This window comes from Empidonax traillii, unplaced genomic scaffold (assembly GCF_003031625.1).
Source record: "Empidonax traillii isolate 1590-97213 ecotype Southwest subspecies unplaced genomic scaffold, ASM303162v1 scaffold1471:size203803, whole genome shotgun sequence".
NCBI lineage: Eukaryota > Metazoa > Chordata > Aves > Passeriformes > Tyrannidae > Empidonax > Empidonax traillii.
This window is the reverse complement of record NW_020956664.1, coordinates 12815-26397: the sequence shown is the minus strand read 5'-3', so window position 1 is coordinate 26397 and position 13583 is coordinate 12815. Positions and strand designations below refer to the sequence as shown.

The following is a 13583-nucleotide window of genomic DNA, read 5'->3' as shown; positions in this document are numbered from 1 at the left end:
GCTTGGTATACAAGCCATGTGGGCCCATTAATCCTGATACCTGCGATCAAAGGTATGGAAAGACAAAAAATTCTAATCCTTAAACAACTGCTTATATTTTTCTCTTTTTTCCTATTACTACCTATCTACTTTCCTTAGAAATTTAAGTTATTTCATAACAAAATGTGTTGCAAATTCAGATAATTTATTCAAGATTTATAAATATTAATCAGCCATATCAATATGTGCTTCTTGTTGCACATCAGAAAGTCTAAATTTTTTGTCTCTCTTACATCTGACATGACAACCTTCTGCATATGCTGTTCTCTCCTGCTTCACTGCAAAAATGTTGTATTCAAATACATACATTCCTCTCGTTCTAGCTCTGTTGAGCATCCTGGCTATGGAATAACTGAAGGCTGTTTCTGTCCTGAAGGAACAACACTACTGCGTGCAGAGAGCAACATCTGTGTCCCTGAATGTTGTAAGTAACCTGTAACTAGTTTGGGGAATAAATAGAGATCGGGCTTGTTAGTCATGAGACTTGAGTATTACTACTGTCTTCTACATGGTCAGATCATCAGCAAATCAGCCTCTTTAAGCTCCTTTAGTCCCTCCATCTAAAAACTGAAGAATAATATTATCTTTTTCTCATCATCCTTCCTTATGTGAGATCTACCAAGATGCTAGAACTCTACATTTCAGAAGAACTAGTCTGCATATTCTTTTCTTGTTAGCTTTATCTTCACAGTATTTATATTTGCAACTGCACATATATACTCTTTTATATCAATTTTCAGTGGTGTGAATCTCAATTCATTTCATTATCTGGGTTTTTTTCTTTTTCTTTCCAGCTTGCAGGGAACCAAATGGAGTACTCAGATGGGTGAGTATCACAATCAGTGTGGCTTAAAGTGCACAGACAAGTGAAACAAGACAATATTTAGTGTTCCACTAAAACAAAGTTTTGCTTAGGTTGGAAAAGACTTTGTCTTTTCAAATGTTTGTTCCCTTTTAGTCTTAAAAATAATCAGTGCTAGAGCAGCCCTCAGAAATGTAACAGTAAGTGATGAAGTATTCTTTCAATAACCTCACATACAGTTTCTTTTATTTACAGAAGTTTGTCTTGCTAAAGTTACTATAAATGAAGGGAGAGATGGGTAACAAATTTTACCTGTTGCTGATAATGTTCACAGTCTGCATTCTTAGTTCCTCAGCTGCACACACATCTGCAACCTAATGTGCAAATGAGTTTGTCATACGATCAATTCATATTCAAAAATGCATGCAAAGCTCAGTCACTTCTTTAGAAATCCTGTATCACTCATGCTGACATCACGAACAAATAAAAAGTCATAGCTTTGCAAACACACTCAGAACCTTGAGTGGCCTCCAGTATCTTCCCCTAAGAAGCTTCAATTTGAGGGTCTCTTATAAAATCTAAAAATATGTAAAGGCTGATGTAATCAGGTATCACTATATCCATGAATATGTCAATTAGAAGCAAATAGAATTATTTTGGTTTGAACTTACTTAATTTTTTCTTCTTTTTGTGTGTACTTTTCATTTTTATATAGCCAGGAGAAAAATGGACAAAAGATTGCCAGGAATGTATCTGTGACAAAAATACTCTTAAGGTGCACTGTACAAAACACAAATGTTCCCTGACACAGCAAGTCTTTTGTGATGAGCCAGGTTACATGCCTGTTCAGATACAGATACCAGAAGATCCATGCTGTACTAGGACTGAGTGCTGTAAGTAGTCTTAATTCCTTATCATGGGGAATAGACTATATTCATTTTGGGAAACTACAGCAAGTATGAATGTAATAATGCTTTTCTCCCTCATCCCACTTTTTAGGGCCTTCTTGCAGAGCATATACTAAATGCCTGAAGATACCAAATTTAAAGATTAAAAGATTTTATATAGTTAGATACGGAAGTAACCGAAAATTTCTATAATTTAACATTGAAAAACTTTAATGCTGCTATCATCCGAAACAATATTCAAAAACTATTCAAAGCATTTTCTGTTTCAAAAACCAGTATTAGAAAGTTATCTTAACTTTAAAAAAACGTAGTCTTGAACATTTAAAAATTGCTCAAGAAAGTTCCTGAACCACTGACCGTAATCAGATTTCCCAACTGGTACAAATTTCTTTTTGGAATTTTCTCTTTCCAGCAATCACCCCTCTGTTGTTCTCAGGCAATGTTGTATTTTACAAGTGTTATGGAAAAGTCCATTGACTCTGAAAACACCTAGGCATGTAGACTGAAATAGTCATTAAACTGTCTTACGAAAACAACAACATATTTGCCCCACTGGAAAACTTCTGAAGTTCATGTCAAACAAAACTGCTTCCATTTAAAAATTCTGAGTTCATTATTTTCTATATTCTCTTCCATGAAACAGACTGCAACACCAGCCTCTGCCCTGAGGTCACACCCCAGTGCTTAGAGGGACAAGAAATAATCACAATAATGCAGCCTGGAAAATGCTGTCCTACCTTTGAATGCAGTAAGTACTGTGCACCTTCCTGTGTTATTTACTGTTATATCTTTCTAAGTTTGTGAATACAAAAACCTTATTATCTGTATTATCATATTGAGCCTTATTGCAAATGAGTGTCTTAAGGTTGCCACGACAGGCCTACAAAGCAGGAGTCTTTTCACACACTTCTGCCTCTTAAAACTTACACTTCTGAGACACCATCTTTCTTCCTTCTTTACAGGACATGGCTGTGTAGTCAATGAAACTTACTATGCGGTAAGTACACAGAGTAAATCACTATAAAAATACACCTTCACATTGCTCACAATGCAATGGTTTTGAGACCCCTATCATGGTCCATATTTTGCAGAAAGGCCTGAGATATAATTATATAATATTATTCATTATTTAGTCAAGGTTAGCACATCAACACCCTCTATAAAAGCAAAAGCATTTTCTGCTCTCCTTTCTGCAAAAGCAGAATTTAATTCCAAAATTGTTATTACCAAACCAGAAACCATTTTTAAATAAAACAACCAAAACTGTATTTATGGATAGCTTAGTCTATACATCTTTTGTATTGTCTGTGACTTACATGCACAGAGCAACTTGCGTTTACTAACTAATAATGACTTCTTTTTTTCTGACTCCCCCTAGCCTGGAGCTTTCATTCCATCAGGCCCCTGTGAAGAATGCACCTGCTCTGAATCCTCTTACTTAAGGCCTCACCGTGCTACTGTCAAGTGTGAGCCTGTTATCTGTGACACATACTGCCCACTGGTGAGTGCTATTTTGCCATTAGAAATTCCTTCCCCACTCAGCTCTAATAACCACTAGTTAAGGTCAGTGACCTGATTCAATGTCATTCCCTTTCTATTTCTTTCAAAACAGGGTTATAAGTATACAGAGGAACCAGGACAGTGCTGCGGCACGTGCAAGGCAGAGGCTTGCGTGGTGACTGTGGGAGACAACATTACTCATGTGGTCTATGTAATTATCACTGGTTTCATTCACTCTTGGGGAACTCTGCTAGTCTCTTCATTCTTTCCGCTCCTTGTATTTGTCCCATTTATTTCCTGCATCTTTTCTCATGTTAGACACATTCTTATTCAGGCAGGGGGTGGACTGCCTCCACACAGTTTAAACAGTCCCCTATGCCATGAAACTCCAAGTTCTAAGACTTCTGGAAGCAACTTTGATACTGAACAATGGCTTTCAGAAATCAACATAGAAAAATACACAGGTGAAAGCAATGGGCCCTTATGTGCCTTCAGCTCTGAAAATGGAGCAACCATTTTGCTCAAAAAATAATTTTATCTGTGGAGGCGGTTTTCAGCTCCAAACAGCCTATCTTAAATTAACCGAGAGTTTTATGACAGGATGAGTCAGGGAAGCCATTAGAAATTCTTCCATGTATCTGAATGGACATACCCATAAATTCTGATGACGAAACCCTTGAAACACAAATTACTCCTTCCAAATGAGTCCACATACTTACCCTATTCACACAAGAAGTTCATCTATATCGAGATAAAAATAGATCCTCTTCACTTGGTTAATGAAAAACATTTGTGCGGTATGATAATATGGCAAATAACTATGAGCTGAAATTCAAGGAAATTGTTTAGAATAATCAAACTGCTGTACGCAGGGATGATAAGACATTGGGGTTTGGGTGGGTTTTTTCATTTTTATTTAAGAAGATTTTTATTCACTTTAATTTTGACTCCTTTCAGGAAGGAGAATACTGGAACCCACCTGGTGATAACTGTACAGTTTACACATGTGAAAAACATGCTGACCAGTTCATTCAAGTCGTCAGACAGACAAGCTGCCCTGCCTTTAACCCTGATGAGTGTGATCCAGTAAGTACTGTTCTACCAGTTCTCATATTTGAAAAGACTGCAGTGGCTAATGCCAGTGATAAAAGAATCATGATCTCCAAGGAAAATACCTAGCAGAAGCATCATATAGGAAATAGCTCTCTTTTTGTCCTCTCTGAATCTGAACCCCATGAAATTTTATTTCAGAAAACCAACTCAAAATTAAAATGGTGATATATCAAAATCATATTGATTTTTTTAAAAATACTTGCAGGTTTATTCCTAAATTATTTAAGATTATAAATTATTTGAGGTTTTGGTTTTTTTTTTTTAGAATTCACTAATTGAAAGGAAAGGTGAAAGAAAAATAAGCTAGTTCATTCAAATTAATACTCAGGGTAGATTAGAACCAGCCCCACACCTCTGGCAAGTCAGTTATTTCATTCATTGTGTTACCTTGTCTGACATAATCCTTCACCTGTACTGGCTTTGGTCACTCAATATGTTGACCTACATTTGCTATAAGCTGAAATTTTACTACCGAACTTGGATGACAACAAAGCAGTTCCGGTCCTCCTCTGTTTCAGCTTTCAAAGAACACTTAATAATATTTTAGCAGTTATGTGCCTTTAATACTTAGCCTTGCTTGAAATTAGATTCCATGTCAATACAAAAAAAAAAACCCTCTGGTGCCAGAGAAACTTAGGAAGCTGGGAAAGTCTGCTTCAGTACACAGATATGAAACCTGAGTTATCTTTATATGTTTTCCCACTAAAGAATGACATCAAGTTATCTGACGACGGTTGCTGTGTAGAGTGCCGAAGAATACCGAAACGTAAGTAATGATAATTTTGTTAAGAACAAGTAATGATAATGTCTGCCTTATTAGGTGTATTAGCCCATCTTGTATAGACCAAGTTTGGGATCACTGCTTCACACTGGGGTGAGAAAGGAAACAGGTGGAAAAAGAAAGGAACAGAACATCTCCACCATGCATTTTTAGTGCCTTGGGAAACAAAGACGTGGTGAACTTTCCCATCCTGTACTGTTAAATGTTAGCTTTTTTTGTGAGAGGGCGAGGACTATGAATACTCCCCAATTTCCAAAAATACATCCTCTTTAAGGAAGAAAGGGAAGCCAGCCTTGGGAGGTGGGTGTGCATTGAACAGTTGCCATTGTAATGCTCTTTATTTCTGCGTTCTGCACCGAAGTTGCATAAGAAAAAGGGGAAAATTCCAAGTGATAACACAAACAGCAAGAGTCTTCATTTGGCCCTTTAGCAATTATTAAAAAAAATGTACTGTGACTTAATTTCCCATTTCAACTCCATCCATCTTAGTTTTTGATTACCAACTGTCTGTCATACACAGATATCTATTTATATGCACATACATCTTAACCTATTTTCTTTTGCTTTGTGATGACTTCAGTTTGTATGAAGCACAATACTACAGCTGTCATCAAATATAACGGATGTGTATCTCCTACACCTGTTGAGATGACATACTGTGAAGGCAGCTGTGATGCTTACTCACGGTGAGTGGTATAAAAGATAATTGTGGTCTCTTGTCTTCTACTCTTTACATCATTTACATAAAGCGAATTGCAAATGATTTTCTGATGTGTCCAACATCCATCCAGTCATCAACTGTTTGCATTGTGATAATTAACCAGAATTTTTAATAGACATGATGTTGTATTAAATTACCTCAAGATTCCCCATGTTTATCGTTCAGTATCAGTTTAGATTTTGCCCATGTAAAAGCAAAGTTATTTGTTTCTTGTTTTCCTCTCACTGAACTGGCTCACTATGTGATCTGGATTAACACCTTTATTTTTTTCCGTGCCTTAATGAAGAGTTAGATCCATCAATTTTTACAATTAGGAACAACTCACCTATATTTCACTACAATACTGTAAGAATGGTAATATTGAGCAATAGTCCCATGTGCAAGTAAACAACTTTTGGTTATGTTTTGTAATGGGTGGGAGGGGCAGTGGTATTTCTCACATAAATTCTGAATCTCTCTCTTTGATTGTTCTTTCAATCAGATATTCTCAAAAGACAAACACAATGGAACACAAATGCTCGTGTTGTCAGGAAATCAAGACCAGCCAAAGAAAGGTGACTCTGACATGCAGTGACGGAACCTACCTGGATCACTCATACACCTATGTGGAGAAATGCAGCTGTGTGACTGCTCAGTGCATTCCCCAAGACGGCAGCCAACAGCAGACAAGCCAGATAAAGACCTCTCAGGAACAGGCTAATGTCAAAAATTAGAACTGCAGAGAAGTCACCAAACAAGGGCTGGACATAAGACTAAAATAAAAAAACTTTGAAAAAATACGAAAGTGTCAAGAGCAGCTAAAATTTTGGATGAACAGATGATACTTTCTGCATAAAGCCCAATGTCTTGTCCACATAAATTTCGGTTTTCATTATCAATATATCTCCCATTTTTGCTTTCATGTCTCTTACCTCCTTGAGAAGTACAGCATAAGGTCATCTTGTCATTTTCTGTTCATTTGTCTTCTGAGAAGTGCTGTAACATAAGATTGAGAGACGGATTTTTAATAACATTTTCATTCCAGTTCACTGAGACAAATCAAAAGATAAATCCAGAAAACAAACAAAAAACAAGGAAAACTGTACCTCTTTACTACTATATGTTTCCTTTTGCATTGAGGAGAACTTAGACTGCAGAAAGCCATACTTTTTTCAAAACTGTAAATGTCCATATTTTGGACAATTTATGATGGACATATTTCCCTATATATTTTTTTGTGAGAAAAAGGAAAAATCCTAATATGAGAAGCTGCTGCACACTACTTTTTGTTTACATAATACCATCAGCATAGTAACTGTATGAAAATATGGATTTTTTTGTTTTGTTTGTGGTTAACTGTTTACAGAAGAAGTATATATATATATTTGCCAACAGGGGCATATGAAGGATTTTTTTTTAAAACAGAAGTTTAATAATAATAATAATAATAATAAAAATAATAATAATAATAATAATTGTAAATTCTTAGGAAGCTTGTAAAAGTTGAACTATTGCTATTTATTATTTTTTTAAATTGATTTATTGGGTCATTTCTTTCAGAAATAATGTTATCCCATTTCTTAGTCTCAGTCATGTTGTCTGGGTATGGTATATTTTCTTCTTTTATTTTGTTTTTGAATATTTTATTTTTGTTCTTTATGGGGGGGAAAAAAGCAATGATTATTAATAAATTTTGAGCATTTTACAGCACATCTGCTTTGACTCTTCACTGAATCCCTCACATGAGAGTTGCTGGCCCCCTAAAGCATAGCTACAGGTCAAAAGTCAATCTAAGCTGTGGTACCGAATCCCCTCTAGAGGGGGCAAATACTTAGTGTTCTAAGCACTTTGCTTCAGATGCTATGAATTAGTGAACTTTCAGTAAGCAAGCACATCTCTGAGTCCGTACATATTTTGTGGCTCCAAACGTTCTTTACTTGACTGACAGAAACTATCCAAAGGATTTCAAACCAGTTAGTCTCATATTTTAGAGCCCACTGCAAAATATGTAAATCTCAGACCTGAAATTGTGCTGCTGTAAATCTACAGGTTTGCAGCTTTAGTTACACTATACTTTGAACCAGCCATCACAGATCTGACTGCAGATTGTATACTAGCAAACAACATTTTTTACACAGCTTATGAATAAGTGTTCTAGGATTGCTAAGGGGAACAGTAAAAAACTAAAGGTGATAACCTTTCTCCTACCTTAGAATTGGGACAGCTCAGTAGAGGGAGTAACAGGGTAACAACACAGGCTTGCTGTTGGTGCCCTGCAGCAGCTTAGGCTGCTTTCACACCTGCTTTTCTTTCACAGAACAACCACCACCCATATATTTCCCCACTCAGAGGTGAGCACGGAGTTTTCCGTGAGAATTGCTAGCAACATCCTACTTCCTGCTGGCAAAAACCCCTACCTCCCTCCCAGCTTCCTGTTGGCAAACTGTTACCTCGATTTCTGTTTTTTCCAGTCCTTGGGGTTTTTTGCTTCCCAGTGAGGCTCCAGGTGGCGCCCTACTCTCTTCCCTCCTTTCCACCTAACCCACTAAATTTCCCAATGCAGCACAACTACTGAATTCGTGACCAGTTCAACACGTGCCAGATTCTCTGACCTTACCAGGCAAGCTAGGAAATCATTATTCTCCTACTCCTTCTACAGAAGGGAAGAGAGATTGCCTATAATATAAAATCAATTATTATGCACTTCAGTGGTCCACAACAGCTCCTTGTCCACAGTTAACCTACTGAAGTAACAGATTTCCTGCATATTGCTTCAAGATCATTAGTTGTTTTTCCAGGCAAAGCCTGTATCTCAGCATCCCAGAAGCTATCCTCTTCCCTGGAAATGTCTGTGTGTAGTAAGTCTGTGCAACCAGACGCTTCATACAACTCACTGAAAGAGCAAAAACCAATACAGTGAGAAGGAAGAAAGTGGGAGACGTGGCACATGGGAAGACCAAGAGGTGATAATGACAGGGACAGCAGAGGTCAAAACCAGCCCAGAGTTTGGTGGCATGAGGAAAACAAAACAAAACAAACAAAAAAACAAACACAAAACAACAAAACAAAACAGAAAGAGAAGCAAAAGAACAGACAGGCTTTGGTCCTGGCAGGGGGGGACAGGAAGCAAGGGACACATAAGCCAAGGCAAATAATTAAGGCATGCAGAACCTGTGGCTGAGGAAGTACTGGAGACCCTGCCTTGGAGAAGGAAGAATCTCTGTCACAGATGCAGTCCCAGTGCTAGGAAAGAGCGAATGGGAACCCTCAATTCAAGAGAAGGACAGGGAACAACATGCTTTGGGCATGAAAGACCAGATGAAAGATTTTGCAGAGACTCCTTGAAACAAGACATGGAGTAAATGAAAACCAGAATGCTGCAATGGATGTAGTAGAACAGCCTTACAGGCTTCCTAAATTTTCCTTTGTACAGGACCTGTCTTTGCTCTGAGCTGTTTCTGACACAGACTGGGTAATAGCTCCGAAGTAAACATTTCTAAAAACTGGATGAGATCAGTTATCTTTCTCAAAACTAAATTACTGAGTTTTTTTTAAACCATAGATAAATAATAGAGTCAATAAATGATTAGGTGGGAGAAAGTGATTGGCTTGGTAGCTCTTTATTGACACAGGTCACCCTGAATTGTGCTGGTGTAGATGGTTAATGTATGTTACACAGGCAGTAACACCAGAGGGCTCCAGGCTCACAGTTTACAGGCCTGGAAGAACGGATTTGCTGTCAAAAGAGTTTCTTTCAAGGCACTTTGAAGTGAGCAACATAACTCTTCCTTACTTTCAGAACAAGAAGATAAATCATGCCCTTAACTAAGCCTACAAGCATCCATTACACATAACAAGACTTGTTTATACATCACATAATTTTTTGTCTTTTCTTATCTGATCATCGTTGAAACACAAATAGGTTGCAACACAGAAATCATTCACTTAGGAAAGAAGTTATGCCACCTGAAGAAAATACCAACATTCAAAGGTTTTGGGTCTGATTTCAGTATTGGCAGTCAGTAACTCTTCCTTGGGCATTCATATATTTGCTCCCCCCTCAGGACTCTTGTTATATAGTCCAACTATTGCATCACCAGCTTATTTTTTCCCCTTTTTCAAACAACATGTTAAAACTCTGCAGTGTAAATAACAAATTACTAATAATCACTTTCCAGTTATGCTTTGTGATTATCAGCAACGTATAAACTATAACCTTAAATTATATGACTATTTAGATTCGGGCTAGCAATCCACTTCAAGTAATTAATTTGCCTCTAAAAGCAGGTCAAAGAGTGCTTAAACCACATCATGTTCTGAAAACAGCTACTTGGGATTGTTTGTGGCACAACTCAGGAGCTGGGCTGATAAAAGACAACTCACACATGGAAAGCAAATCTTACAATAGTAAAACCCAACCCAAAGAAGGAAGCTTTCTTCCTCTTCAACAGGTTTTGTTCTACTCTTGTAAAAATGAGCAGCTCTATTGCAACCAGGCAGATTAAGACAGAGTTTTAAAATAGAAAAGACTACTTCTATTCAAACATTATCAATTTAATAATAAAACAAAAATAAATTCACAGAAAGCACATTTTTGCAAATGGTGCAGTAATTGTGAGTATCAAATTTTCCTTTCCACCTTACTGTTTCAAAAATTATCTTCCTTCTTGAGCCTTAGATTTCTTTTGGCATTCACTATAACTCTTATTTATAACTACAGTTTGGTTATGAGTAACCAACATATGTTTGCACTATTAAAATAATTCTTGTTACTAGCAATTATTCACTTTTTTTTTTTTTTGCTTTTTAAAATAGACAGAAACTAACCTTGTCTATCTCCCAGTTCTGCTGTTACAATCATCTCATTTCTGCCTCCCTCCATTTTAAGAAAGCAAAGACTGTCCAGGCAGTCAAAAATGGAGCCATTAAATATCTCATGCACTAAGTCTCACAAAATGCTGTAGACAATTGCATGGGTCTAGTGGCCGTTCCTGAAACTAAATCATTGCTTCAGTACTTGCACTAGTCTGCCTACAAGGATGTGCCTGTGGCTGTTACTGGGATTCACTGACATTAAAAACAAACAAACAAACAAACAAACAAACAAAACCCCAAACAAAACCAAACAAACAAAATCAACAAACAAACAAAAACAAAACCCACCACTACCATCACCACCACCAACAACAAAACACAACCGAAATATTTGAAAGGGATGTGATTCCAAGGCAAATTTGAAACTGGCCTGAGTTTTGGAGAATACCAGATGTGATACACCTCTGAACAGCTCTGCATCTGTTCTCTCACTCAGCAAGGAGTCACTCAAAAACTCTCCTTGAAATTTAGCTGATCTCTAGAGAAGTTTGGGGCCAAAACTGGGCTTTATCTGGATACTCAATGTGATACCTACTGAAGCACGTCTGCCAACTGCAACACAGGCACAACATAAGAATCTGCAGAAAAGGCATAATGAACTCATCAGAGAATGAGCTCTTTCCACAACAGAACTAAATTTCTTATTCACATTAGTTGGTGGTTGCTCTATATCCTGGAGAATGAGATTATTCTACCTGATGTAGTTTTATCATTTGCTCTACTCTGAATGCTTTAGTGCTTTATGACTTTATCCTAATGGGAATTCAGGTCCATTATTAAGATATCTGCTATTTTACAGGAAATGATCTTTGTAATTGCACCAAATTTGGTCGACTGAAGATAATACAAAACAATACTGAATCACATACCTCATGACAAGAGTAGTTTTACAACATTCATAATAAAGAAATTGTCATGTTGCACTCGATCAAACCTTTGCACTTAGCAAGAAAACTGTGAGATCAATATTATCCATCCCTCAGGAATACTATACAGGATTTTACTGATCAGCATTTCAATAAACAGTATTTCAATCCCAGTTGAGATTCCAACATAAGTAAATTTTCAACCTAAACAATTTTAAGATTTCCAGTATTATCCAGGCTTTGTTAGTCACTGCTGGTTTGGGCTGGGAGAGAGTTGATTTTCCTCAAAAATGCCAGAATGGGCTGTGTTGTCCTGTAACACAACTGCACTGTAAAATACATTTAAATCATTGGTCACTTATTTGGCGCAAGGAGGACTTCAGCTGATTAAAAGACTATGTGATCTACTCCCCTCTGCCTCTTCCCAGCTCTCCAGGCTCAGAGTACACCACAGAGACAGGGCAAAGAATAGTTCAAGTCTGCTCAACTCCTGCAAACCTCACAAAACTCAGGAGCTCTTCTGTCTGAGTACTGAAGAAGATATCTTTGCACTTCTGAAGTAGAATTTCACACAGAACAGTGATACTAAGCCACAAGGCCATCAAAGCAAGCCTGCACTCCAAGACACACAGAAAAATTTATCGGCATTACACTGATGTAACTACACTGGACATGATACTAGCAGGATCTCAGTTTGCCTCAGAGGAAAATACAAATATAGACTGTGACTAATCTCTGAGACTTTCAGGAAACTACAAAAATGGCTTAGAGACTCTTTTTTACAGTTCATCTACCCAACTGAACAAAATCACTGAAATTCAAAATGCCTCAGTAAGCACACCTCACTTACCCAATTGAGGAAGCACATTTGAGGAACGTAGAAGGGTTAGAAATAAGTAAGTAGGCAAAAGTTCCAGAGGGACAGAGACTTTATCCTGCTGTGATTCATTCATTCTGGTGTGGTCACACTGGTGCTATTACATGATTTTTCGAGCACATGACACAGAATCATCAGGCCTTCATATGCTGGAAATTAAACACAAAGCAGACCATAAGGATCACAATCTTTCTTGCATTTGTGATAACGAAGATAAAGAGGGAGCCATTTTTCTAAAGTCAGGTTTATTTTTTCAATTGTCAATTTGCTTTAAGCTAATTTGGTCTAATCTGATGATGTGGCCAAGCTAAGCATTCAGAAATAATATGCCTATATAACGTTGCCCAGTAGCAAATTGTTTCAGTTCTGGCAACTGTGGTTTTTAAAAGCTTCTATCAAAGATATGATAAATGTAAGACATTACAAATAATTTCTCATGCACAATTCAGTCACAAATGCCATTAAATAATAAAGAATCTAATCACATCCTGCCTCACACAGTTCTTTGAAAACTCCTTTTACAAGGGCTTAGGGTAAACAGCATGAGATGAAACAAATTTATCTGAATGTACCACAGCCATGCTGTAAGAGCATTTTGGGAGGGAGGAAAGAGAACAACCACCCTTTTGAGAGCTTATTGCGTTCAAAACACCCCCTGTGGCTGTCACAAACACCTGGTGGTACAGGAGCTGTGAGAGGCCAGGAAGACAAGGGTTGTGTCCTTCCCAGGGCTTACCCAAAAGTCACCAAGCTCCAGGAGTATCCTCCTGAAATACGCTGAGAAACACAGCAGGGGGAGGATCCCCTTCCCTAGGTGGCTTTCAAGTACAGCCTGCTCACCCCCACAGGGGCCCTGCTGGATGTGGGTGCCAGCAGCAGGAAAATCCTTGCTCCTGGGGAGCTGAGCCCCTAAGGTGACCAGCCACACTCCCTGGCTGTCAGCAGGACTCAGTAAAGCCCTTGGGATAATGTCCACCCCAGTGTGAGGTGTCACCTGCCTCCCACAGGAAGCACAGCCCTTTGCAGGGGCTGCCAAGTGTAATTTCTCTCAGTGCACCCTCTGTGCAGAGTGGGGACTGGCACCACCGTGGCAGTGCCCTGTGACACACACACACAGGGCAC

The 13583-nt window shown here is 38.0% G+C and overlaps 1 protein-coding gene across 1 annotated transcript; it reads left to right on the top strand.

Annotated features, from left to right (window-relative positions):
* Positions 1-6: 6 nt before the first annotated feature.
* On the top strand, positions 7-7535 carry LOC114070206 (intestinal mucin-like protein). Its single transcript, XM_027907452.1, has 12 exons — positions 7-52; positions 363-463; positions 834-865; positions 1557-1734; positions 2393-2497; positions 2712-2746; positions 3128-3250; positions 3362-3460; positions 4207-4335; positions 5071-5128; positions 5724-5829; positions 6346-7535. Exons 4-12 carry the CDS (start codon positions 1680-1682, stop codon positions 6575-6577), a joined length of 942 nt encoding a protein of 313 aa, XP_027763253.1. The 5' UTR covers positions 7-52; positions 363-463; positions 834-865; positions 1557-1679; the 3' UTR covers positions 6578-7535.
* The last annotated feature ends 6048 nt before the right edge of the window (positions 7536-13583 follow it).

Excerpts from the sequence above, each read along its gene's own strand:
- LOC114070206 (XM_027907452.1), top strand. The coding sequence starts at position 1,680 with ATGCCTGTTCAGATACAGATACCAGAAGATCCATGCTGTACTAGGACT. Across the intron at positions 2,747-3,127 it reads TCAATGAAACTTACTATGCG|CCTGGAGCTTTCATTCCATC; the intron begins GTAAGTACACAG and ends GACTCCCCCTAG. Across the intron at positions 5,830-6,345 it reads AGCTGTGATGCTTACTCACG|ATATTCTCAAAAGACAAACA; the intron begins GTGAGTGGTATA and ends TCTTTCAATCAG.